The sequence below is a fragment of the Chaetomium fimeti genome, assembly GCF_033439085.1.
Source record: "Chaetomium fimeti strain CBS 168.71 chromosome Unknown B0H64scaffold_13, whole genome shotgun sequence".
In the NCBI taxonomy this organism is placed as follows: Eukaryota; Fungi; Ascomycota; class Sordariomycetes; order Sordariales; family Chaetomiaceae; genus Chaetomium; species Chaetomium fimeti.
In genome coordinates, this window is record NW_026944341.1 from 91,563 (window position 1) to 116,582 (window position 25,020).

The 25,020-nt window shown below is 57.2% G+C and overlaps 11 protein-coding genes across 11 annotated transcripts; 6 read left to right on the forward strand and 5 right to left on the reverse strand.

Annotated features, from left to right (window-relative positions):
• Positions 1 to 368: 368 nt before the first annotated feature.
• Positions 369 to 2,216, forward strand: B0H64DRAFT_452316 (uncharacterized protein; the record flags this gene model as incomplete). The annotated part of the gene is made up of 2 exons (XM_062807197.1): positions 369 to 2,008; positions 2,144 to 2,216. 2 exons carry the CDS (start codon positions 369 to 371, stop codon positions 2,214 to 2,216), a joined length of 1,713 nt encoding a protein of 570 aa, XP_062653908.1.
• A 1,016-nt stretch (positions 2,217 to 3,232) lies between these two features.
• On the forward strand, positions 3,233 to 4,715 carry B0H64DRAFT_427668 (glycosyl hydrolase family 61-domain-containing protein; the record flags this gene model as incomplete). Its single annotated transcript, XM_062805799.1, has 9 exons — positions 3,233 to 3,459; positions 3,520 to 3,652; positions 3,716 to 3,768; positions 3,826 to 3,954; positions 4,030 to 4,152; positions 4,202 to 4,282; positions 4,348 to 4,423; positions 4,482 to 4,640; positions 4,699 to 4,715. Exons 1-9 carry the CDS (start codon positions 3,346 to 3,348, stop codon positions 4,713 to 4,715), a joined length of 885 nt encoding a protein of 294 aa, XP_062653909.1. The 5' UTR covers positions 3,233 to 3,345.
• A 399-nt stretch (positions 4,716 to 5,114) lies between these two features.
• On the reverse strand, positions 5,115 to 6,569 carry B0H64DRAFT_452325 (uncharacterized protein; the record flags this gene model as incomplete). The annotated part of the gene is made up of 2 exons (XM_062807198.1): positions 5,115 to 5,158; positions 5,270 to 6,569. 2 exons carry the CDS (start codon positions 6,567 to 6,569, stop codon positions 5,115 to 5,117), a joined length of 1,344 nt encoding a protein of 447 aa, XP_062653910.1.
• Positions 6,570 to 6,860: 291 nt separating this feature from the next.
• On the reverse strand, positions 6,861 to 8,273 carry B0H64DRAFT_412247 (kinetochore complex Sim4 subunit Fta1-domain-containing protein). Its single transcript, XM_062804912.1, has one exon. It carries the CDS (start codon positions 8,154 to 8,156, stop codon positions 7,242 to 7,244), a length of 915 nt encoding a protein of 304 aa, XP_062653911.1. The 5' UTR covers positions 8,157 to 8,273; the 3' UTR covers positions 6,861 to 7,241.
• Positions 8,274 to 9,086: 813 nt separating this feature from the next.
• Positions 9,087 to 11,634, reverse strand: B0H64DRAFT_368350 (FYVE zinc finger-domain-containing protein). The gene is made up of 3 exons (XM_062801972.1): positions 11,111 to 11,634; positions 10,188 to 11,052; positions 9,087 to 10,135 (listed from the first exon to the last, which is right to left on the reverse strand). Exons 1-3 carry the CDS (start codon positions 11,399 to 11,401, stop codon positions 9,279 to 9,281), a joined length of 2,013 nt encoding a protein of 670 aa, XP_062653912.1. The 5' UTR covers positions 11,402 to 11,634; the 3' UTR covers positions 9,087 to 9,278.
• Positions 11,635 to 11,728: 94 nt separating this feature from the next.
• B0H64DRAFT_412252 (putative NAD(P)-binding-domain-containing protein) lies at positions 11,729 to 12,868 on the forward strand. The gene is made up of 2 exons (XM_062804913.1): positions 11,729 to 11,947; positions 12,040 to 12,868. The coding sequence occupies exons 1-2, from the start codon at positions 11,843 to 11,845 to the stop codon at positions 12,712 to 12,714; spliced, it is 780 nt and encodes a 259-aa protein (XP_062653913.1). The 5' UTR covers positions 11,729 to 11,842; the 3' UTR covers positions 12,715 to 12,868.
• Positions 12,869 to 13,106: 238 nt separating this feature from the next.
• Positions 13,107 to 15,676, reverse strand: B0H64DRAFT_332302 (uncharacterized protein; the record flags this gene model as incomplete). Its single annotated transcript, XM_062801042.1, has 3 exons — positions 13,107 to 13,801; positions 13,856 to 15,518; positions 15,584 to 15,676. The coding sequence occupies 3 exons, from the start codon at positions 15,674 to 15,676 to the stop codon at positions 13,107 to 13,109; spliced, it is 2,451 nt and encodes an 816-aa protein (XP_062653914.1).
• An 865-nt stretch (positions 15,677 to 16,541) lies between these two features.
• On the forward strand, positions 16,542 to 17,777 carry B0H64DRAFT_57444 (uncharacterized protein). Its single transcript, XM_062808461.1, has one exon. The coding sequence runs from the start codon at positions 16,656 to 16,658 to the stop codon at positions 17,736 to 17,738; it is 1,083 nt and encodes a 360-aa protein (XP_062653915.1). The 5' UTR covers positions 16,542 to 16,655; the 3' UTR covers positions 17,739 to 17,777.
• Positions 17,778 to 17,815: 38 nt separating this feature from the next.
• Positions 17,816 to 18,878, reverse strand: B0H64DRAFT_452332 (acyl-CoA N-acyltransferase; the record flags this gene model as incomplete). Its single annotated transcript, XM_062807199.1, has 2 exons — positions 18,406 to 18,878; positions 17,816 to 18,342 (listed from the first exon to the last, which is right to left on the reverse strand). Exons 1-2 carry the CDS (start codon positions 18,446 to 18,448, stop codon positions 17,816 to 17,818), a joined length of 570 nt encoding a protein of 189 aa, XP_062653916.1. The 5' UTR covers positions 18,449 to 18,878.
• Positions 18,879 to 19,081: 203 nt separating this feature from the next.
• B0H64DRAFT_57448 (Metallo-dependent phosphatase-like protein) lies at positions 19,082 to 21,570 on the forward strand. The gene is made up of 5 exons (XM_062808462.1): positions 19,082 to 19,472; positions 19,539 to 19,594; positions 19,653 to 20,580; positions 20,653 to 20,968; positions 21,042 to 21,570. Exons 1-5 carry the CDS (start codon positions 19,199 to 19,201, stop codon positions 21,472 to 21,474), a joined length of 2,007 nt encoding a protein of 668 aa, XP_062653917.1. The 5' UTR covers positions 19,082 to 19,198; the 3' UTR covers positions 21,475 to 21,570.
• A 1,598-nt stretch (positions 21,571 to 23,168) lies between these two features.
• Positions 23,169 to 24,922, forward strand: B0H64DRAFT_452362 (uncharacterized protein; the record flags this gene model as incomplete). Its single annotated transcript, XM_062807200.1, has 5 exons — positions 23,169 to 23,369; positions 23,436 to 23,658; positions 23,732 to 23,778; positions 23,923 to 24,018; positions 24,125 to 24,922. 5 exons carry the CDS (start codon positions 23,169 to 23,171, stop codon positions 24,638 to 24,640), a joined length of 1,083 nt encoding a protein of 360 aa, XP_062653918.1. The 3' UTR covers positions 24,641 to 24,922.
• Positions 24,923 to 25,020: the final 98 nt, after the last annotated feature.

The window sequence follows — 25,020 nt, forward strand, 5'->3', positions numbered from 1 at the left end:
AACATGTTAGCGATCCAACGTCGAAATAGCACTGGGCGTGGGATTATACTTTTGTGGTTGTGATGTTTGGTGGTCGATGGTTGTAATTTCGAAAGTCGCTGCTTGTGGTGGGGGAATGGACTCAAAGCAGATGCGAAGACAAATAGAAGTGGGCCAAGTGCAACGACTGCCAGCACAAACGAAGACTTGGAGAAATCAGTTAAAATAATTGAGTAAAGGCTGCTCATCCACAAAAATTCAGCAAAGGCTGCTGATTCCTACAAAGTTTTGAACTGGCGGTGAATTTCCATCCCGCTGTCAATTCGAGTAAGTCCAATCCGCTGTTCAACCCTAACACGCTATTAACCACCTTATACATCAGCATCACCATGTCTGCCCCCGATAATCCGGGCGCAAGCCCCAATGCCGACGATCGTGCCAAAGCTGCCCGACTCGTCACGGCTATCAATTACCGAGCAAAGGCTCTTGAGCTCTCCCTCGCCGCTTGGCCCGTTTTCGAACAGTCAGCCGGCACCAACACCTCAGGCCTGGCCTGCGCACTCGTCGTCATGCGACACCTACTCTGCCACTTCCCATCTCCCGCCCGGGATGCTTATCTCGCCGAAGTGGGTGCGGAAGCCGTCGCCGAGAACATGCTGCTCACAGCGGCCATCAGCACCGACCGAGAGGTCGCCTCGGAGCTGTGCCAGCGTCTTCAGGACTCACTCCATCCTGACGAGCTCTCATTCGAGCGTCTGATGGATGCCGAGATAATGCAGGCCACCGCCTGGAAAACCCGATACTTTTGCTTCTTTGGCGATTCGTACGAACGGGATTCCAAGCAAGAGCCCTGGCGTCCGCTGCCGGACAGTGCCATGCCTGTGACAGAAAAGGACTTCCTTACATGGGATGGAGTTCAGAAGAAGACCATCGGGGAATACATCAACATCTTTTCCACCTCTCTTGTCTATCACGAGACAGGCCGCGAGCTAGTCAAGTTTACCAACGCTCCCTTGGTACTGCGCATCGTCTTGGCCAACAAGAACCCGACGCTGGACTTATATCGCGACCTGTTTCGGTTCACACTATGGCTAGTGAGTCGAGGACATGCGCCTCGCCGTTCCTTCTCGTACAGCTGCGCCGCGGCAGTGAGGGTTAGGGCCACGCCTGATGGTAATGACAGCCTCCGTCTATACAACTCGGACGGTAGCCACTTTCGGCCAGAGGGCGGTACACTCCCGTGGTCCGACACCTGGCGCGTCGAAGACGGGGATCGGTACGTCCTCTTCTTCATCCGTTTCGACGCATTTCCGGAAGACCCAGCCCCCTTGGCGGAATCAAACCGCAACACGGAGGGTTTGGCACTTGTCCGTCTCGCACGCGCGGATGAGCTCCGGAAGGTCTCCGAGCAGCAAGCCGCCGGTGATTCACCACCACCGGTTCGTGTGTCCCCGGAAGCAGAGAGCGTCCCGGCGCAAAGCCCATCTCCACAGCCAACACCAATCCGGCGTAATCCCATGCTGGGCGCTTGTTCCTCGGTGGAGCAAGGTGTCGGCCTCTTTGGTGCCTCGGCCAGCGTTTTGAGCAGTTGGCAGGCCGAAGCCGCCAAGCTAGCGGCGGGCTCGACCAGCAACGCCCTCGGCGACCGTGGCGATACCGATGTGGACACCCAAGCGACACGGGCAAACTCGCAGAGTAACGAGCCTGTTAACACTTTTGGTGGGCCCAATTCGTTCGGCACGAACCGAGGGCCACCCCCCTTCGCCTCATCTGGCAACGCTCGGCGAACGCACCGAGGCAGGCGACACTCAAAAAGGAATATCGCCACCGACGCCAACCAAGAGGCCATCCTAAACCCCAGGTTGACATTGGCAAACTCCGGCAACCGCCAGGATGCCCCTGCTCTGGACGACGACCGGCAGGAGCGCATCGCGCCGCGCCAGCGGACTCCATCATTCGGCGAAAGTCCTCGGCGCCATATCCCCGAGTTCGTCCGGAGGTCCCTGAGCCCGGCGCGCAACCCCCGACAGTACGATCAGCGTCGAGGCCGCCCCCCTCCACCACAGCATCGTTTGGGTTCGTCTGGTTCTCGGGAGTACCCATCCTCCTACCAACCCAGGCCCCGTCCGCCCCGTTCGCCCCGTTCTGATGAACGCGGACACAGGAACAGTAGGACGTACGGCCGCAACCCAAGGGATTACGATACTGGCGAGCGGGATTATAGCCGGCGGAGATAGACCACGCTTTGGCGCAATAAATTGGTGTTCGCTTTGCTACTTTCATGACATGTTTTCTTCGCAGTATTGCCCATGCTGTCGTGATCTCTTGCGTATGCACTGGTGCACACCAGCTGTTCCAGGGCCTCTGAGTCACGTCCGTCACCGTAGCCTCCCTTCACTTATCGATGTAAGTCGTTGGGGTCTAAACGGCAAGGCAGCAAAGCCCATCCTCCGATGGTACAAATACATTTTGCCAATTTTGACGAAGCTGAAGTTTAGTAATGGGCCTTATTCACAACCCACTACACACCAGGAAACAACACAAGGCAAAAGCTTATTGTAGGAGCAAGAAGATACATTATGGATGCGGTTCCCGGGAGGGAGATATCCGTGGCCTCGATCACCAGGTGACACCCCCCGACATGTGTACTTGTTGGAGCGATCTCGTGCTTGGAAACCGTACTAAGAAGGAATATGAACACACCCGGGGGGTTATTGATTTCGTTTGCGGAAAAGAATCCCATTCCCATTCTCATCCCGAAACGCCGCCTTTCCGACGGCTTGTTGAACGAAGCTTCATACACTTGTATCTAACCACGCCCCTCCCCACACACCCCATCCCCTCTCTCTTTCTTTCCTCTTCCCCCATTTGACGCCTACAACATGTTACCTTTATGCACGCGTTTGAACCTTGGTCTGGGCTGACCTTCTTGTTATAGGCTAGACATTTAGCAAGACTACCTTAACCAACTTTGTAGAGTGCTCGGTCCTCAGCAATTACCTGAATGCCGAAACTGAATGCCGGCGACAGGTTTCCTAAGAAGGCCCGAAAGCTGGGAGGGCGTTCCGTATACCGTCGGGAAACGCCGTGCGGAGATGCGGGAGCCGTAGGGCGCGGACGGCGAAGCTCCGCCCTCGCCCAGCACACGGAGAATTTATATATTAAGTCTTGTGTTGTCATTGGATATCACCATCCCACCCCTGTTTAAAGCAAAACGTACTACACAGGAATCCTCGCGTGCTCCCATGTCTATAAAAGGTGCCCTTTCAGCTCCCCATCGAGTCAATATCTCAGGCTCGCCACCCTACACACTATCTCTCACTCGTCACTCACAAGTCGCAAAGAACTGCTTTCAAGGAGCCCAAGATGAAATCCTCAACAATCTTCCACCTTATCGGTGCTGCCCAGGCGCACACGATCATGCAATCCTTCAACGGCAATCCCCAGGGCGCGGGCATCTACATGCCCAGTGATGACTCGGTAAAGACAGACTTTGTATTACCCTGCGCGATGGCTGCCGTCTGCTAATACTCTATCCAGTTCATCTCGGATGTGAACTCTAACTCGATTGCTTGCAACGGACCCCCTGTGACTTCCTTCCGGTCCTCCTCCCAAGTGTTCACCGTGCAGGCCGGTTCCGAGGTCACTGGCGCATGGCTGCATACTCTGACCAGTAAGTCCGAGGCCAGCCAAAGCACACAAACCACAAATGCCACAGGCTGATATGATACTTTAGGCACCGGGCCGGATTCGACCGCCGACAACAAAGTCATCGACTCCAGCCACAAGGTACGACAAGGGAGAAGTTGACATTGAGGACGTCGGCTGACATGGCATGGCATACAGGGACCTATTGGCGTCTGGATGAAGAAGGTGTCCGATGCTACCCAGAACCCATCGGCTGGGCCGGGTGGAGGCTGGTTCAAGATCGCCGAAGAAGGCCTGAACAATGGCAGGTGGGGTGTCGACACTCTGGTATGTCCCTTCACGAAGACCCTGTCTGTTTAACTGGACGCAGACCTCAAAACCTTACTGACGATACATCTACAGATTGCCTCCGGTGGTATCCACAAGGCTAGAATCCCGACCTGCATTGAGAACGGCGATTATCTCTTACGGTTCGAGATTCTCGCCCTGCACTCTGCCTACAGCCAAGGCGGTGCGCAGTTCTACGTACGTCCAACACCGTATTACACAACCGCACCTTGCTGACATCTTGCAGATGGAATGTGCCCAGATTCGTGTCACTGGAGGCACGGGAACTGAAAAGCCCGCCACCGTATCCTTGCCGGGTGCTTACCCGGTATGACAATACCTAACGTACCGTGGAGAGAGAGTTTTCTGGTTGTACTGACAGCTGTAACACAGAAATCCGACCCCGGTATTGTTGTCAACATCTATAACAACAATGGCCAACCGTACCCGTCGAGCTACAGTATTCCCGGTAAGACCACACCCCCCAGTGACTCCATAGATGAGGGCAGTTACTAATGATCTCCAAGGACCTCGCCCGTTTACTTGCAGTGGCTCGTCGGGCTCCGGCCCAAGCGGCGGCGGCAGCGGCGCTACGGCGGCACTATATAGCCAATGCGGCGGAAGCGGGTGGACCGGCCCTACTACTTGTGCCTCCGGCACTTGCAAGGCGAGCAACCAGTGGTATAGTAAGTTGCCTCTACTCAATCTCCTAGTTTACAGACATAACTTACTGATTGACGATAGGCCAGTGCTTGCCGTAAGGCGTTAGGGATATGTGTGTAGCATTGAATCCCTTCAAGAGGGTTTCGGGTTGTGGCTGGCTCGTGTACAGGGATCATCTCGTGGTCCTCGTTTAGAACTCTCCCCGGTCACTGATCCTCACAAGCTACCTTACCTAGGTATATATACCAATGTCATCAGGACAGTTCATTGATAAGCAAATGCAAAGAGAGTTTACGATGGTATATATAGTTTCCACACAGTACCCAGATATACATGATAGAAGATCGCTAAGGCCATTGACGATTTTATTGTTGATGCAACTGCTATTTTCTAACTTTTTGGAGTTGCTAATGAGATATTGATATATAGTTTCGAAGTGTTTGGAACTGCTATTGAGATGTATATATATATATATATGGTTTCGAACTGTTTGGAACTCAGAGTTTTGAACGTTTCGACGTCGTATCCTCCTCTTTCCAACCTTCGTAGCCCTATACAGCTGCGGTCTCAGGTACTCTCCCACAGTGAGGACACCCGGGTACCTCACCAGTGGAAACCCTCGCCACGTCGACCAAGTTGCTGAAGCACTCACTTCCCACCACGTGCCCGCAGTGGAGGATAATGGACTGCTCACGCCTCCCGTTATCCCTCTGCACGCCTCGAAACACCAACTCCTGCCTGCAGGAGCCAAAGCATCTTATCGCGGGCTTTGGCCCCACCCGTGTCTGGAGCCATCGGTATATGGTGGCCGCGAGCGGCGGCACTTCCGAAGCCCTGCTCGGCAGAGTCGGCTCTGGGGCGAAACGCACCCTGCGCTGGCTGTCCACGGGGCGGCTGATAGGTCTGGACCTATCGGGAACGGAGTCGACGGTGCGACTTCTGTCTGGCAGGCGACTCTCCAGGAGGCGGACTTTGCGCTTGCGGCCATCAGAGGTGCTGTCCACAGCTACAGGTGCCACCGGGCGCGGCCTCGCTTGCTCGGGGCGTGTTGGGGGCTGACGGGTCTCCGTCATCCTCGTCGGGGCGGGGCGGTACTCAACCGCTGGCGCTGCTTCGCGGGCAGCGTTGGGATGCCGTCGAGTCCAAGCGTTGTTGGCATCCGCCAATGGGTCATACTCCAAGGGGTCATCATCGCGACGATGGCGTTTCTTGCTTTTCTCCATCAGCGATGCTTGGATTGCTTTTTGGAATTCGATTTGTTGGCGATGGTCACGCTCCCAGGGATGGCGATGAAGCCGTGAATTGGTTTTCTCCGTAACTGATGCCACGGCTGCTCGTTGACGTCGGACCTGTTCATGGTGGTCAGGCCCCGGGCGGAGAGATCGTAGCGTGGTCGTTTCCTTTAGCGAAGCCACCAATCCTTTTTGATATTCGATTTGTTCGCGATGGTTACGCTCCCGGCGAGAGCGCTGAGCCCGTGGGTTGGGTTTCTTCGTAACCGCCTCGCCCGCTTGGTAAAGTTTGGCCAGTTCCTGGTCGGCACGCGCTCGACGACGTAACCGTGCCTTGGCTTTCTCCTCTAGCGATGCCATCAGTGCTTGTTCAAGTTCGAGTTCTTCGCGCTGGTCACGCTTCCGGCGACGAGATTGTGTGTCGGCCGTCTCCGCGAGTGATGCCGCGATTGCTTGCCGAAGCTCGAGCTGTTCACGGTGGCCACGTTCCTGGCGAAGACGCTGGGCCCGCCTAGCTTCCAAGCGAGACTCCTCCACCACGCTTCTCAGCCGAACTTTCTCGAGTTGCTCCTCCACAGATGCCGGCGCTGCCTGAGCCTGGCGGATAGTTGAGCCTGTGGTCAGAGAATCCTGAATGACCACCTTCACTAACAGCTCCTCAAGCTCCCATGCCGCCTTCTCCTCGGGGGAAAGTCTCCCTTGATTCTCGTAAGCGGACATTGGAGCGGAAATTGGAGCAGACTGACATTGGAACGGATAATGGAACGGAGGCAAAGATTGAAAATGTCTTTGGGCTAAACCCGCCAAAGAAAACTGGGCGGCCGGGGTGGTACTTATATCGTCAAGCTTTTGGGTGAACACAACTGGTAGTCCCGCTGTTATTCGTTTCGGTAAGAAAGTCAGGCCGTGTTTAACAAACGCTTTGTTTCAACCTCGTCGGGTTTCATTGTTCTTTGAGTCCTGAATGTGGAGAGTACCTATTGAAAGGAGACATAACGAACAATGATCAATGACCCTGAAACCGCAAAGTGAACAGACGTGTCTGTTACGTTGATATGCTTCTTCGAGTTGTTGGGTGCTTGAGGCTATGAGTCAGGTTGAGAAATGGTGCTGGCGGTCCAAAGCCTTTACCGACATCCAGCTAAGGTAGCCATGTGCCGTTGTGTAATGCAGTCTGAGCAAAACCTGGGCGCTTAAGTAGTTTCCCTTTTCCAGACACCGGTCCCATCATTGATATCGAAAGTAGATTCATTCATCAGAGTTCATTCACAGGCCGCGACCAGCAATGTCGGGCTCCGTTGGGGTATCATGTCCATCCCACCGAACGCCAACTATGAAACACAAAACTATATAAAGGTTGTCTCATAACCTCCAGCTCCCCCGGAGCCAACTTTATAGCGCCATCGGTTGAAGCTGGGCCTTGTCAACTAGGCTGCCAAGCAGTTCTAACACGGCCCCCTTCTGCGCGAGGACAGGCGAATCTCCGTCCTCAGCATCCCCTAAACTCGCCGGGGCAAACAGCTTTAGCCGTGATTCCGATATGGCAAACCCCCCGCAGGCAATCTTGATAACCCTGACGCCTGGATGGAAGAGATTCAGCGCGAGATGGTCATTCAAGTAGCGTGCTAATGCCTCGGTGAACGGCTGGTGATTCGCAGGGCCACCATCCTGCGATTCAGCTCGCCACTCCCAGCCTTCTTCGTATAAGCGGCCCGCCAATTTCCTCCGCTTTTTCGGGTCGCTTTCCCATCCCCACCCTGCCGGTGAAGCTCCCTGCTTGCCCTGTGTTGTGACCACGCGTTCGCCAGCGTCGGCAAACTTCCGCAGTTCCATAGCAGGAATAATGACGTCGACGGACCTAAGACCCAAGGGTTGATGCGGCTCCGTTCCGGCTTCCTCTTTGGAAGGTTGTGCTGGCGCAGCGTTAGGCGGCGGGACATAAAACCCGAGAGTCAGCACCATATCCCTCGAAAGCGGCCCTCGAGAGGGCAGACCGGCGGACTTGATCCACGCCTCCCAGATGTGCACCAGGCTCCGCGTACCCAGCCGCATGGGGCTGACACGGCAATCGAACGTCGTCGACAGAAACTCGCCGATGATGCTTTTGAGCGGCGGCGGCATGCGCACGAGGAGGAGCGGCAGGGAGAGAAAATGGGCCGGGTTGACCGAGCGCTCCCAATCCATCTCATCATCTGCACCGCCCCCACCGCCGTGGCCGCCGACCGAAAACCGCATGTTCGCACCCTCGACCGCACTCTCCCCATCCCCCACCAACGGAGGCAGCATGAGCGCGGTGCAAGACGCCATCTCATACCGCAGCGATATATGCAGCGCCCTCTTCCCGCGCAACCCGCCCGCTACCCGGCGCCACCCCGCCGCATCATCCCCAACCCCCTCACCCTCACCCTCACCCTCCTCCTCCCCAAGACTATCCACCTCCCCCTCCTCAAACCCCAACACCTCCCCAACCCAAACCCACGCAATATCCACCCTCTCCAGCGCCCCCGCCCTGCCCACCACCGACCCGCCCCCTTCATTGTCGTAGGCGGCCGGAGCGCCGATGCGCACGCCACGGACGACGTCCCCGACCAGGGCGTCGCGCAGGCGCTGGGCGAGGAGCTGCAGGCGGCTGGGGGTGAGGGGTTCGGCGTCGAGGTGGAGCGGGGAGAGGCGGTGGGCGGAGAAGGTGGTGTTGTAGAAGGGGAGGGGGAGGTGCGGGTCGTCGTCGTCTTCGTCTTCGGGTTCTTCGAATTCTGGGTCTTGGTCTTGGTCTTGGTCTTGTTGTTCTTCGTTGGCTTCGTGGGTGGGTTCTGGGTCGGGGTCTGGGGGGCGGGGCTGGCGGCGTTTGGTAGGCATTGTAGTGGGACGAGTTGTTGGTTGGTTTGCGAGGTCGACGATAAGGAAGGGTTGGGGGATTCCGGCGCGTCGGGTCTGGATGGGTCTTGGAAATTGGGGGGATCGTGTGCCTGAGATGGGTAGGGTTACGGAAGTAGCACGTCAGAAAAAGATTGGTTTCTCGGGTAATTCGTTGTGTTGCCGAAGACAGAAGGTGCTTCTTGGGATGGAGGTGTCCTCGAACTTGGAGACGGGGCAACCCGGAATGCATGGCGGTGATGGTGGGGTTGGCAGACGCGGGCTGTATTAACCCTAACCCTGTCGTTTACAAGACAACCCCCATGTTATTACACGCCAAAGGTCCATCAGATGGAATGTTTCAAGAACAAGTTTGTTCGAACCTCGCAAGGAAGGGAAACCCCTGATATATTACATGTACCTGTCTGGCTAGTACTGAAGTAAGACGTCGATATTAGACGCCCTTCGTATCCGGTGCCCTTCAAATGTGGTGTTCCAAACTCCGTGCAATGCCAATCCCGTTCGCCATAATACAACCGCCCTTGAGAGTGAGAGTCATGACCGTGCCGGGGTAACTCAAGCCCCCGAATAAAGCCCTTCCCACCTTTCCTCGACCCCCGCGACTAGCCGCTTTGAAGCTTCAATCTCCTTATCCAATTCTTCCAGGTTCTTGGTCAAGGCGCCAGCCTCCTCGAACCGCCGGGCACCCCTTGCCCGGTTGAGCATATCCTGCACCATGAACCGTTGCTCCTCCAAGACAACCAACTTCTCTCTCGCCTCCTTCTCCTCCGTCTCCAGCGCCGTCGAAATGACCGTGCTGACCTCGCTTGCACCGCCCAGACTTGACGTCTCGGGATCGAATCCCGCTGATTCGCCGTTGCGTAGTGGAGAGGATATCGAATGTGATGATCCGTTGCCGGCCGACAGTAACCTGCGGTGGTTCGAGCTCTGTGACTTGAGCATGGCCGGGACGCTCTTCAGGGGGATGAGGTTGGCGTGCAAAAAAGACGAGGCGGATGCGTGGATAGCCTTTTGGAGGCGCAGTTGGGTCGGGCTGTCGGTTTTCATGTTGCGGATGCGCTTTGAGGCGAGGTCATACTTGGCAAAGGAGTCTGTTAGGCGTTTGCGGATCTTGGCCGCGTCCTGAATCTGTGCGTGTGTGGGTGGCGCCTTGTCAGGTCCGCTTCCGTTCTCGTCAGGCGGCTGAAGGGCGTGTAGTGATTTGTGGAAGGACGGCATCAGCATTTGGATGCCGCGTTCGAACTGGCGGAGTGTCTCGTAGGCGCGTTGATCTGGTGGCCGGTGCTTGATAGACTCGACGAAGTCATGGTGGGAAAATATCGTTTGTTTGCACTCGCAGCACATCCGGACGTCGATACCAACTTGTCCGTTGGTAGGATGTTCGGGCTTTTCGGTCGTGGGTATCGCAATTGCTTGTCCGGGTCAGCTAAACTTTCCACCAACCGGGCCATAGAGCTCACTTACGATTTGCAACGTTCAAAGCCACCTCGCTTGAACAGTTGGTTTGCGGATCGGCGCACACAACTCGGCCACATATCCTGCAGTGATGCCGCCTGAACGTCCAAGCCCCAAATTCCTGTTTACAAAAGGGGCACTTGAGAACGGCCGCATCATCCTCCCATGTCACCACCGACTGTTCAATCATCTTCCTTTGATTCCTTTGCCCAGCCAGCGGCGACAAGAGGCCCGGATTTACACCCGTTTCCAGCGGCGCTTCCGCAAGCAACCGCGTCAGCTTCGTCAACCTCTTCTCCAACCTCTGCACCTCCAGCCGTTGTCTCTCCACCTTCTTCGCCCGTACCGCAGTGAAAAATGTTGTGTGGTCGCGAGCCAGGCCCGTACTGTCGCTGTATCCATCCCTAGACTTGTAGCATGTCTCGCACACCCGGCACCACACGCCCCTGACCGGCTCGTGGGTGGCCGCACGCGAGAGCTTCATCTGGTACATGGTGTGCTCTTCGCAGAACAGCCGCCCACACTTCCGGCAGTTGACGCTGCCGCCGAGCGGCCCCAATCTCCTGTCGCATAACGGATCCGTGCATACGTCGTTCCCTGTCGGTCGCTCCCAGTGTCTCCTCGAAACCAGCTCCTCGGGATCGATTATCGTGTCGATAGGTCGCCCCGGTGCAACTCCGACCGATACGGGTTGTGTCTCGTTCGACTCGAATACTTCCAAGCCACGCAGTTTTTGGTTGATGAGGGATAGGGGCTGGAACCGTTTCGCTTTCAGGACCTGCTTGTCGAACCACGACTTGACTTCATCTTGCTCGGCCTCGGGCAGCTCTTGGTGGACATCGTCGAGGTGTCGGTTTAGTTGCAGTAGCGTGACCTACAGCGCCGGTCAGCACAACGATACCCAGTAGTCCTCCTTTTACTTTTCGGCTGACCATCTGATCTTCGCATATCGGGCATGCCAGCTTGTTCCCAGGCGAGGTGCCATTGGACGATGGCCCTGCGACTGTGACATTGGAGGCGAGATCCTGGGAGAAGTCGGGAAGCGGGCTAGAGGAGGACGGAGAGAGCGAGACTGGTGTCGAGTTTCGCGAGCGAACCGATCTAGTACTGCTGTCGGACGGAGCGAAGGGGCTTGAAGCTCGCGGGGCATGAGCAGAAGGTGGAGGGGCGAGGCCCTTGCCGCTGCCGAGGACCCTGCCGCCTCCGAGTTTCCGGGCAGACATGGTCGCTGTTGAAAGCGGTCTGCCCGATGTGGGTAATTCAACACCCCCTTGCGGCCACTACGCTGTCGTGGGGTGGAATGGCGGCATGGGCATGATTTCTCAATCGAAGGTGTTTAACAAAGGCGGAGGCGGCGGGCGTCACGGAGGAGGATGATGGAAGCAACCTCAAAGACCAATGATGAATGCACTGCAGGCGGTCGAGGTTGCAGGGATGGATCCATGATGGCAGTGCGTGTTGGCTTGGCGAAGCACGCGCAGGTCTCGGTGGGGGTGGGGTCTGCGTTCCTTATCAATGGCGCTGCTGGACCATCCAACACACCCAATGGCGGGCTCTTGACCTTTGCGAGATCGGTCCAAATTCCAATCCACCATGTAGCCGTGTTCACAACTCCTGGCTTCTGGCAAGTCATCCCAGTTTCTGAACTACTGCTAGGTACAGCTATGGCTGAGACACCGTCAAAGTTCCCTGAAGTGCAAGGTGGTGGGAGCTTGATTGTTGCGTGGCAGGTCAAGGGGAAACATGTGCTGGTCGTTGGCGGGGGCGAGGTGAGGACCATCTCCAGGACTCTGTGTCCAAACCGGATATGGTATTGCGCCCATTACGTCCTGTACGCTGACGCTCTCTCCCTCATCAATAGGTCGCCGCAGGCCGCATCCTCCACTGCCTCAATGCCGACGCCAACGTAACCGTCGTTTCCCCCGCCGCCCGCCTCAACCCGGAGGTGGCCTACCGGGTCGCCCAGAAGCAAGTCTCCCACGTCAACCGCAACTTTGTCCCCTCGGATCTCGACGGCGCCGACATGGTGCTGGTAGCCGTCGACGACCCGGCCGCATCCACCGTCATCTGGAAACTGTGCAAGGAGCGGCGCATCCCCGCCAACATCGCCGACGTGCCGCCCGAGTGCGACTTTTACTTCGGCAGCGTACACCGCGACGGCCCGCTGCAGATCATGGTCAGCACGAACGGGAAGGGCCCGAGGCTGGCGAGCATCATCCGCAAGTTCATCGCGAAACACCTGCCGTCTAATGCCGGGAGGGCCATCGACACGGTGGGGCAGTTGCGCGTGAAGCTGCGCGAAGTTGCGCCGCGGCCGGAGGAGGGGCCCAAGCGGATGGCGTGGATGACCAAAGTTAGCGACGCCTATCCCTGGGACGAGATGTGTGAGTTGACCGAGGAGGATATCGGCAACCTCTTGCGCTTCTATCCCGCTGGCACGGTACCGCCGTTGGACGCGCTCAAGGCCATGCGCGCAAATCCCGGCGTCGGCAATGATGCATTTGATGGCTCATTTGGATTTAGTGTCGGGGCTTAACTTAGCTGAAAGGCTTTTGACTGTTCGTATCATGCAGATGTTGGGTGCTGGACTTGCGCGATACCACGAATTAAGTCGCGGGCTGCACCGAGTATGGGCAGGAATCTTTTACCCCTGAAATCACGCCCAAGTTCCCGTGCGACATTCGAAGCTCATGAAGAAATAACATTGCCATTAAGACGCACTATGACCCCCCCATTCCAAACGCCAGATTGAAGGTGCAAGCAACAGCCATCAAGGTATCGATCCCATAACCCCTGTTCAAGGCCCAAGACCACCAACACAGAACGTCCGTTAGGTGCAAGTATGAGCCTTGCACCATCATGTATGTACAACAACACCAACAAACACCAAACAACCGACAATACAGCACAGCACAACAACCTCAACTCTCACGCAACCCCTTCCACCCCACCAAGAAACCTCCGGACCCTCGTAATCTCCAGCTCGCCCTTCTCCGACTCGACCGCCCTGGTCAGCGTATCCAACAACGTGTCCACCTCGGTCTCGGGCCGCCGCGTGCACAGCGCCACCAGCCGCCGGTACCCGAGCTCCCTGTCCTTGCTCCGCGCCTGGAGCGCCTCGACCGCCTGGTGCGTCTGCGCCGACCGCTCGCGGAGCGCGTTGACCCGCGCCCGGAGGACCGCGGCGTTGGGCAGCCGCGATATCTGCTCCTCCGCCGAGCCGGCGTAGTACCCGTTGTCCGCGGGCGGTTGTTGTTGTTGTTGTTGTTGTTGCTGTTGTTGTGGTTGGTGTTGCGTGCTGGCTGCGGCGATCCCGTCCAGTACCATCTCGAGGTCCATCTCCCACGCGTTGGCCGAGTCTACGTCTAGCCGGCCGTGGCGCTGCTCTAGTTGGACAAGCTGGTATTCTTCCTCTTGGCAGGCTCGTTTGAGGTTAAACACCTTCTGCCTGGCCAGCTGTTGCGCCTTGAGCTTTTCCTGCAGGGACTCCACCATGCGGCGGGTTTCGCCGACCTGGGCTGACGTGGTGCGGAGGGAGCTGTGTAGTGTGTCGATGGATTCTTGCTTCTTCTTTAGTTCGTTTTGGAACAGTGATGATGACTCGGTGATCAAGTGGGTAATCGCTAAGAAGTGTTAATATGCGCGACGGATGGGGTGAGGAAACGTGCAGTGCTTACAGTTTACCACCTCGTCGCTATTCTCCTTGTTCTTTTGGTTAGAACCGCCCTGCGAGGTACCGTTCTTGTCCAACGGCTCGCCGTTTCGATTGTCCTCTGCATCTGTACCAATGCCAAAGTCTACAGGCCTCAGGCCCGCACGGTTGGCAATATTCGGGTCGGCGCCCACCTCGAGAAGCTGCGAGACGATGCTACGGTTGCCGATTCGCGCGGCAATATTCAGCGCAGTATCACCGCTGCTATCCTGAGCGTTGACAATTTCGCTCATGAACCGGCCGATGCCCATCTTTGCCGGCGCGCTGAGACTGCCCGGGATATTCTGGCTGCTCGGGGCGCTACCCTGCCGCACGACCCACTCCAGGAGGCTCTCGAGATAATACCGGCTGGCCGAGTTCCTTCCCTTCACGGCACTCGTCACAGCGATGTGGTGCAACACTGTCCTTCCCTTGTCGTCCCTCACATCGATGGTAACGCCGAGAACGTCTAGCAGCTCGGGGAACGAGTTATGGTCCATGGAGTTGGTGACGATGCAAGCCCGCATGAGCGCGGTCTCTCCCGACGAGTTGACGCGGAACGGGCTCGCGCCGGCCTCGATAAGCGCCCGCAAAAGGGGCATCCGGGACAAAGTTGTGGCCCAGTGCAAGGCAGTGTGACTCTGGGTATCGATCGGGGCGTCGAGCTCCTGCGGGATCATGTTGCGGAGCACGTTCCTCTTGGACTCATCCGGGCCGCTGGGATCCATGAAAAGGCCCATGAGCATGCTCCGCTTCGCCTCAGCCTCCGGAGACATATCATACGGGAGGGGCCGGAGCGGGCCCGGGGCGTAGTTAGGTTCCTGCTCCAAGTGGACGCCCGCCTGGGAGTAGATGAACGACTCGTTCGGTTCCGTAGGCGAGCCCGGGTAGTTAGCCGCATACCCATCCAGTTGAGGGTAGGTCGGGGTGAGTCCGCCAAAACTGTTCGCTGGCGTAAGAACTCGTTGGCGTTTCCTGGGCGGCTGGTCGTTTTCGCCAGGCGGCGGTTGTGTGTTTTGGGACCCAAAGGCCGAGTCGGCATGACCATAGTCGGATACGAAGCTCTGCTGGGAGTTCGGGGGGAAATCGCTGGCATCCTGTATGGAGGACTGACGGTGGAAGCTGGGCGCGCGACTAGGGCCGCTGCGGTTTCTTGGCCCGGGGGAGTCGAATCGAGCCTTGCTGATTGCGTTTATGGCGTGTGACGCTGTGGAGGAGATGTTCTTGAAGAAGGTGCCGGACAGGCCATTGGCGCGGTTCTCCTGCGAGCTCGCGTTGTACATTCGCTTTCGTTGGGCTGCCATGGCTTGTTCTTTGGTCGGCGTGTCGACATCGGCTAACCCCCCTTCCTGACCGCGCTTGTTGTGCGTCAAGAGCCTCATCAGAAGCTCCTCCACGCCGTACTGCCGGCAGACCTCAAAACCGCGCTCGAATGGGATCCAAGTCCCTTGATATTTCCCATAGCCTCCCTGCACCTTCTCGTGCTCCCCTGTCTGGATCTCCTTCTCGAGGATCTTGGTGCGGCGGCCTTTATCCACTCCCGCAACCTTGAGGATCTGTGTCGCGTTAAGCCAACCATCGGTCTGGCGCCGCATGACAGCGACGTTGTTGACTTCCATCTCGTAGACATTGACACCCGAGTAAACAGCCTGGGCGCGGGTTATTCTCGTTAGCAGCAGGACACCCGAGGGATGGGCACAGGTTTCGCACGCACCGAATAAATCCCCATGTCTGCGTCGTTTTGCGCTTTCTGGGGTATGTCGGCGTATTGGCGGTACCCTGTTGTTTGGGAAGACGGTTGGCTCATAGAGAAGGACTGTTGCGAGGAGGGCTGGGATTGTTGTTGCTGCTGTTGCGAGCTAGCGGGCATTTGTGGTGGCTGCATAACAGTTGGGCGCGCCCGACGAGGGCGAAAGCTTGGGGGGTTGTCGACGGACGAAAGATCTTAGAGGCGATTGCCGAAGTGTGATGTCGATTCGGCGCAGAGGGGAACGCGAAAGCGGTGACTGATGTCAAAGTTCCTGATTAAGGGTGCATTCAAGGAATAACAAGTTGTTGCTCGGAAAGAATAATGCGGTAGATTGAAGCCTGACAATTAAACGTTCACCACCGAATCCCAAGGTTGTTCCGTAGCCAGATCGAGTGAAGGCAGGAGGAGGACGGTGTGGTTAGAAATGATGCGGCGTTGCGCTCACGACAGGATGGATGAGCGCACAAAACCCCCCAGCATGCGGCGTCGCAGTGGACCACGGAAAAGGGAAAATGGGGTTGGTTAGGGAGTCGATGCGCTCGCCGCTCGGGTCGCCTGCAGGAGAATGCGTATTGTTGACGAGGCCGGCGCAAACAAGGAATAAAAGTTGAGGATATCTCCAAGAAACACGACGTGAAGCTTAGTTTGTCAACTTGGCGACGGACTTTCGCACTGACGAGCTCCCCTTTCGGAAACTTCAATTAAGACACGGGTGGTCGACGTGTGATTTTCGTGTTCTCGTGGGCGTGTCTGCGCCGGTGGAGCACAGAAAGACGCGCCATCTCAATTCCCAGGGTGGAAGGGAGGGGCTGCACGAAATAGCAACGCGCCAAGACGGCACTGGCAGAAGATCGAGGTGCACAGACCCCGCGTTTATCCACGGCGGGCAGTTCTGGAAAATGGAACCCGAACTGGAAACAATCTCGAATTGAAACCTGGAATTTCTATCCATCCATGTGCCGGCAGCAGCCGGGTGACCCAACAACGGACAACGGGCAACATACCACAGTAACTCGGCAACTCGAGTAACCCGATAATGTCGCAACCTCTCCGTATGCCGAAACCCGAAACGGCGCTTCATCTCTACCGCCATATTCTCCGCGAAGCGTCATACCTCCCCCCCATCGCGCGGCGACCGGTGGACAAGCAAATTAAAGACAAGTTCCGAAGAAATCGGGAGGATGAAGATAAAATCACAAAACATCTCCGCCAAGCAAACCATGATCTCCGTGCTCTACGGGCAGCCAATGCCGGCGATATGGGCCGTATGCGCCGGGTGCTCCTCCGGGCCTTTGGCCGCATTGGCCGCCGACGCCGGGAGCTTATCTCGCAACTAGTTCACCGCGACATACCCACCAATACGGAGGAGCTGGCAAAGTACGCCGCCCAGATGGCCGATATTGCAGAGAGATACAAGACGCTGGACTGGATGGATGAGTGGGACTTGGAGAAGCTGCGCACACTCGCCCGCTCCCAAGTGCACGCTGATCCGAATAATGCCCCCAAGGCGGCCATCACTGATAATCAGACCGCGCCGGAGAAGAACCTGCCCAAGGAAAATTCGTGGGGTCGCCCGCTCCCCCGCAAACTGGCACGGACAAAACTGAAGAATATGTGGAAAGCACTGGCGGACAAGGTCATGCCACCACTCCCCGTGGCGGAATGGAAGAAGCTCGAAGCCATCGCCGACGGGACTATGTCGGGCCCGTGGCTTCCTCCTCCCCGGAGACCTTTAGCACAAACTGCGCCTGAGGATGCGCAAAAGAGCCAAAGTTGGAACTGGCAGTCATACGCTATCAGACCGGTCGCTGTTGTCGACAGACAAGCCAACCGGAGAAACAAGCTCTTGAGCGGGGCAGTGGACGACAACACGCCAACTGGAGACCCGCCGGCGATCGACCGCCACAAGTTCACCCCGCGGACCTGGCGACGGCTACTCAGTAATATCTGGCAACTGAGCCCGGCCATGACGAAGAAGCCAAATGGCAAGGGTTGGGATGTCACCTGGGGCGGACTGGAAAAGCAGCCGCCCCCGGCGAGGGCAAGCAACATGGAGTTCTTCAGGGACTTTCCGGCTGTGGAAGAGCCCACATCTCAACGCAAACGCGGAAGACGATGACCGCATCGGCGCGTTGAACTTGTTCAGTGTCGCGAATGCTATAACTACACCGAGGGTCCTACCTCCCTTCTTCCCCCTTAGTCCAGCATGGTTGCCAGCTTCTTCAGGGCCTCCCCGTCCACCCGCATGCCCACCCACTCGCTCATCATCTTGGCGCCGATGCTCTCATAGAACTGGATAGACGGCTCGTTCCACTTCAACACCACCCACTCGAGCCGGCCGCCCTGCATGGCCACGACCTCCTTGGCTAGCTCCACCAGCAGCCGCTTGCCGTAACCGTTCTTGCGCTCACTCTGCTTGACGTATAGGTCCTCGAGGTAGATGCCCGGCCGCGCGCGCCACGTGCTGTAGTTGTAGAAGTACAAGGCCATGCCGGCGACGGTGCCCGTGGGCGTGGTGAGCACCAAACAACGTGCTGGTTTGGAGGGGGATGTGGGCTCGGTTTGGGGAAGAGTGCTGTCGTTGGTGCTGCTGGCTGTGGAACACGGGTCCGAGGGCGCGAATGCGATGGTCTCGAGGAGTTTGGCTTCGGTCGCCTCGACGCTGTCTAGCTCGTGCTCATAGTCGGCAAGCTCGCGGACCAGTTCGAGGATCGCGGGGACGTCTAATCGGGGACGTGTCAGTCAGGGGGTCAACAACAACAAACAAAAGGGGCGCGGTACGAGACCTTCGCGGCAGGCTTGCCGGACAGTGGGGCCGTTGGAGGCCATGATTGTATAATTGTGTATTGGAGCTGAGGCTCGTGACCGACCTTGAGGTGTATATTCCACGGATAATGTTTTGTCTCGAGGTCTCGGTCTTTATCTTCATCATCCCGAGGCCGGACCCCTTTTCGTCGGCCCCGCGGAGGTCGCACGCGAGTGGGTAAACAGTTTGCCCCGCGACTCCAACGAATGGCGGGGTTATCCCCAGTCGCGAAGGGCGCGCATGTCAGATCTTGTGGATAACTACCTACTTGGTACTAATAATGGCCCGGAAGCAAAGCGGGACGGATCTTAAAGAGCCGGGCGCGCCGGGTAGCCATCACACGTTGCAGTGTCAAAAGCCAGCGAAAGCAAACCAAGGAGCAGTGTCAAGACGCTCACATGCCCTCTCTCGTCGTGTTTGCTGGAGCAGACTTGGCAAAAAGAAGGATGATGGAGACCTAAAGAAGCAGTCATGCAGCCTCCCGAGCGTTGGGTAGCACTGCCGATCAGGGACTGCCAAGGGGCCCGTTTCAGCTCCATCCTGACTTCTCATGGCTTCCACAACCCCCCATCTCCGTGAGACGTCCAAGGAAGGAGGCTTACTTCGGTTTCCAGTTCAAGAAATTTGGGTGATCCGCCAGAACACACCGAGAACTTCAGTAACATCAAGATTTCATACTTTTACTCCTCGATTTCCCACTGCAATACATGTTCCTAGTCGGTACCCAACTTACTTTTTAAGATCCGTTGGGTTTCGCTCCTTGGCTTCACAAAATGAGCCCCTCATCAGCCTCAGCACCCGCCGAGCCGACGGTTACGTTCAGCTCAGGCCGGGGTGTAAACACTCCCCCTGACCTCAGACTGCTGCACTACAACGATGTCTACCATCTCGACCCCTCGTCCTCCGAGCCGGCCGGCGGCGTTGGCCGGTTCGTGAGTGTGTGCAAAGAATACCGCGAAGCCGAGCGGTTCCAAGGCCAACCGGAACTCCTCACCTTCTTCTCCGGCGACGTCTTCAACCCGAGTCTCGAGAGCTCCATCACCAAGGGTCAGTCACTTACTCATACAAACAAAAAATGCGTGATACCTGGCATCTTGCTTACAACCCGGATAGGTAGCCACATGGTCCCTCTCCTGAACCTCATCAAGACCGACTGCGCCGCCGTAGGGGTATGTCACTCTCGCCATGGGAACTAACTACATTGGATAATACTCACCTCCTAAATAGAACCACGACCTCGACTTTGGAGTGAGGCAGTTCCGCCACCTCACCTCCAAGTGTAACTTCCCTTGGCTGCTGGCCAACGTGCTAGACCCGGCCCTGGGCGATGGCGTCCCGCTCGGGAACGCCAAGAAGACACACATGATTACTACCTCTAACGGCATCAAGGTCGGCCTGATGGGGCTCGGCGAGCGCGAGTGGCTCGACACCATCAACGCACTCCCACCCGACATCATCTACCGCTCCGCCAGCGAAGTCGCCCGGGAGCTCGTGCCCCAGCTGCGTGCCGAGGGCGCCGACATCATCATTGCCATCACGCACATGCGCGAGCCCAACGATAACAAGCTGGCCACCCAGCTAGGCGGCGAGAACATCGACCTCATCCTTGGTGGACACGATCACTTCTACGCCCACAGCCTCATCAACGGGACCCACGTCCTGCGGTCGGGCTCGGACTTTAAGCAGCTCAGCTACATCGAGGTGCGCCGGGCCTCACCGTCCGGTGACGGCAGCAGCAGCGGGCGGAAGTGGGACATCGACATCTGGCGGCGCGACATGGTGCGGTCCATCCCCGAGGACCCCGAGACCCTGGAGCTGGTGCACCGGCTCACGGCCAAGCTGAAGAAGAGCCTCGAGAAGGCCATCGGGTGGACCGCCGCCCCGCTCGACTCGCGCTTCACCACGGTGCGCCTCAAGGAGAGCAACCTGGCCAACTTTGTGTGCGATATCATGCGTCACCATTACAAGGCCGACTGCGCCCTCATGGCGGCGGGGACCATCAGGGGAGACCAGGTCTACGCCCCGGGGCCGATCCGGATCAAGGAAGTGACCGACTGCTTCCCCTTCGAGGACCCCGTCATCGTGATGAAGGTGTCGGGTAAGGGGTTATGGGACGCCCTGGAAAACGGGGTCTCGTTGTATCCTGCCTTGGAAGGTATGGGGGATAACTGCCCTCTGCACGCACTTTGACTATGAGAGATTGCTGACAGGCGTGACTTGATCTCAGGCCGGTTCCCGCAAGTGTCAAACATCAACTACAAGTTCGACCCCTCCCTCCCTCCAGGCTCCCGCATCGTCTCCGTTGAAATCGGCGGGCAGCCGCTGGAGAATGACCGGCACTACGTTCTCGCCACCCGTGGGTACATGGGCCGCGGCAAGGATGGCTACCGCAGCTTGCTGGTCCAACCCGAGGGCGGAGAGTGCGAGGAAGTCGTGTCGGAGGAGAATGGGATTCTGATCTCCGCCATGCTGCGGCAATACTTCATGTCGCTGACCGTGCTGGCCAAGTGGAAGGGCTGGGGCCCGTCGTTGGATCGCCACTGGTACGTTCCCTTCGGTTCCACCCATCGGCAGATAGTGCACTCATGACTGACCGGCATGTGCCATCGGAACAAGGTCCAAGGTGGCGGACGACGTTGCCAAGTATCACCCCATCGTCAGTGATCCATCGGGCTCTGCTCCGGTCGGCCCAACCGGGGTGAGGTCCCATGCTAGTGAAAACGCGGACAAAGAAAATGGTTGGGCCGAGTGGACTGAGACCCGACTCAGGCAGAGGCGTTCCAGCGTGCCGCCGATGCTTGGGCCCAACGAGGACGAGAGCGACAGCGATTCGGGAGAGGAGTTTGAGAGGGCGCGGGAGAATGCCCGTGGGCTCGATAGCGAGCTGAACGTCATGCGCCGGGTTTTCCACAAGTGGTGTCGGCTGGCGGGAGTCCGTGGAGGAACTTGCGACGAGTTGAAAGAGGGCGAGGTCGCGGTGACGTGGACGAAGGCTATTGCTCCCCGCGTCGAGGGGCGGATTCAGATGGTGACCGCCGCCGCCGACTGAGCGCTCAGCGGCTACGAGTCATGTTCCTCCGCAACGTCTAACGGAAGAATCGCACAAGGGTAGCCTTGGGCGTCTAGGAAGACACATTCGGGGATGATCGGGAATAGACAGCTGAGAGCAGTGACTCTGGAACAGTATGTTACAACATAACCAACCGCATTCTCAGTCTCTATACATTTTCCTCCCCAAATTCTACCTCCAAGCTTCTAGAATCTCTACCCTTTGAACCCTAGCCGCGCCACGCAGGGATATCCAAGACCTAACTGCCGCTGTTGTTCGCCACTGCGGGGAGAGCATATTACCTACCCAGAAGAAGCGGAAGGAAAGCTTCCATGTCTACACAATACATCAGGAGAGTAGGTTTCTCTCGCTTCCATGGCCCGCAACGAATGGCGGAATTTAGGATGCGCACGACCAACGTCGAAGTCCCATAAAATTGATACCAAGGTTCCTTGTCAAGGGCTTCAACGAAGACGAACGGAACCTGTTTGCAAACGAGGATATAGTTTGTCTTGCCCAGCGGATATTGCCTACCATTCACTCAACAGATGGCGTGAATTCAGTCATGTTCACATGTTGACAGTGGCACCAAGAAGATGGGATGGGACGGTCCTTAGTCCCGAACCCCAGATGTTTGAGATCCTGCGTGGAGGAGGAGTCCATTCCCCTCCGAGTCCCATTGCCCCTATGCTCAACATCGCTCCCCAAACCCGGTCGAAGGATCGTCCCGCACTATCAGGAGACAATGTTTCGGCACAAAAGCACAACCATTCCCCACCAGGCCACTGGGCCTGCGGCTAGAGGAGCCAAAGCTCTCCGCTGGCCGTTGCGGGTAAGCTCAGTAAGGTACTTACACACGCGGAGCAAGCGGGGCAAGCCCCGGATCAATGTTTCGTGGAGAAGTGGAGAGTAGGGCCGTTGAAACTATGACAACAACCGACCGTGCCCCGACGACACACCGGGGTCGATGGAAGAGGGTGGCCACCCCCAGGACTTTCTGTGCTTCACTTCCTATCTCAACTCGCGACATGATGTTCCATGTAGGCAATACGGCATGTGTAGCGATGTATATCATCACGCAGCTCGGTGAAGCGAGCTCGACGTTACGAGTCTGTACCGTCTTGGTCGCGGACACAACCAGCTGTTGGTTCCATGATTCGACTATGAATCAAAATGGAAGCTCACAAACCCGGGGTGTCCCGACTACAAATTACTGTCAAGGCTCTAAGCCCCATGGATGGCGATTCGTAACGGTGGAGTCGCTGTTGGCCGTTACAAGAAGCTCGAGCCCGTTGATGTTGCAAGATTCCCATCTGCGGAGGCGGGATGGGCTGATCTGATGGAGGACGCCACCCTTGCGGAGATGTGAGGTAGTTCACCTCCCACCTGCAAGAACAAGGCTGCAGAACTGGACCTGTGAGTACAATAGCAGCTTCCTTGCCACATAAAGTCGTGTGCAATATCCAGCGTTCCAACCCTTGACTGCATTCTTGTGTCGACTTCCTATCGATCGTCCCTCGTCAGTTATCAAGTGATAACCCGCTTTGGGTACTTATACACGGTGCCTCTGGCGAACTGAGGTTTCGTTACTATCAACACAATTAGCATATACGCATGTCCAGTCCGTCTATCCCATCTACCGGCCCTTGCGGTCGGTAAGTTGCGTCCTCGGTAATCCTGCCCCAAACGACACGATGCGACTGCCACCTCCCGAGGTCGTGGCCTCGTGGCCGACCCCGAACTACACCAACCCTGAGACACAAGCACCCACGCTGCTCATTGTCGAGCTAACAACGCTGTCGATTGCTCTCATTTGTCTCGGGTTGCGGCTCTATGCCCGGAAAAGGATTCTGGGCCAGTATGGGTGTGATGACTGGCTCATGATGGGCGCGGCGGTAAGTGGTGGTCCTCCCTTATTTCCTTGCTTCTTCCCGACGGCTGATGTGTGCTGGGCTGTGTAGTTCTTCGGTACTGCCGTCACCACCTGCGTCGTCTTGGCCTTTGTCCGATACGGTTGGGACATCCACGTTTGGGACTTGACCCTCCACGAGATGGTTTCCGGGCGGAAGGTTTCGTTTGCCGCCCAGGCCCTGTTTGTCCCGGCTACCTCGCTGGCCAAGGTGTCGATCCTCGTCAGCTACCTGCGCCTCGCTCGACACTCGCTGAGGTTCAGACGGGCGATTTGTATGTTCTGTCACATTAAGCTCCGTTTGAACCACCCCCCTATTGAGGGACATGTAGCTTACAGAACGTGCAGATTGCGCTATAGCTTTCGTCGTGGCACTAAATGTCTGCTTCCTCTTTGTTCTTTTCTTTCAATGCATGTAAGTCAACCACGTTCAAGACCACCGCGAATTAATAGGTGCCGTTGGGATGCTGACTATCGCGGTGCCGTGCTAGACCCCTTTGGAGCTACTGGAACCTTCTCCGAAGCCACCAGGACTGTAGGTCGGAAGCGGCGACACTGCTCAGCCAAGCCATCACGACGGCCGTTGCCGACTTCGTTGTGTGGGTGTTGCCAATACCTGCCCTCTACCGTGCCAGGTTGCCACTATCGCAACGGCTCAGTGTCATCGCCCTCTTCAGCTTCGGTCTATTCGTCGTTATCGCCGCCTGCATCCGTACCTATTGGATCCATTACGTGGTCCAGGAGACGTACGACGTCACATGGTATGGCTTCCACTTGTGGATGTGGACGGCCGTCGAGGTCCATCTCGGCATCATCTGCGGCTGTGTCCCCTGGCTCAAGTCCCTGTTCAGGTTCTGGCAACGCCAGAGAGATTTGAAACGCAACAACCAGACCGCCACGAATCTCAGCGTTGCCGAACTCATCGACACCAAAGGGAGACCGTGCCGTCAGCATTCCGAAAGAAAGAACGAGAAAGCGGCGAAAGGGGAGTCCCTGGTGAGGGTGACTAGTGTTGGGTCCGCGTCGACGAGGCGGAGCAGGGGTTCGGAATCGAGATGGGATCGCGCTAGGGAAGAGTGGGAGGACCTTGAGAGAGGTTCAATATATATTAACCCGGGCACAGCGCCGCCGGTAGAACCAGCTTCCATGTTACCGCGCAACCTGCTGGTACCACCAGCCCACGCAGCGCTACGAACCGACAGGCCGGTGGGACCAGTCAACGAGCTTCCCCCCGACACACCGGGATTGGCGTTCTGACGATACAGCAAACAAGAAGAAAAAACTCTGGAAGAGAATAGAAAAATAGATACGAGACCCCATCTGACCATCATCCATTTAACCACCACGACATACGTGATCCCCCAACTCAGGGGTAAGGGCTGTGCCGGTCAACTCGACCGATAGTCAACGGCCGGGTCGTAGCGCGAATGAGCAAAAGCATCGGCCTTTGTTGGTAAATAATAATATGCAGAGTGATGCAATGAGGAACACTTGACCTTGACAATCTGTCTGAGCGGCCCGGCCCTCCCCATGGCGTCCACGCCTTGATGACAACACGCCTTGATCACAACGGGGGTGTGGTGGGGACACGAGCGGATTGGATCCGGCACACGGGGCCCGGCTGCCGAGGATCGGTG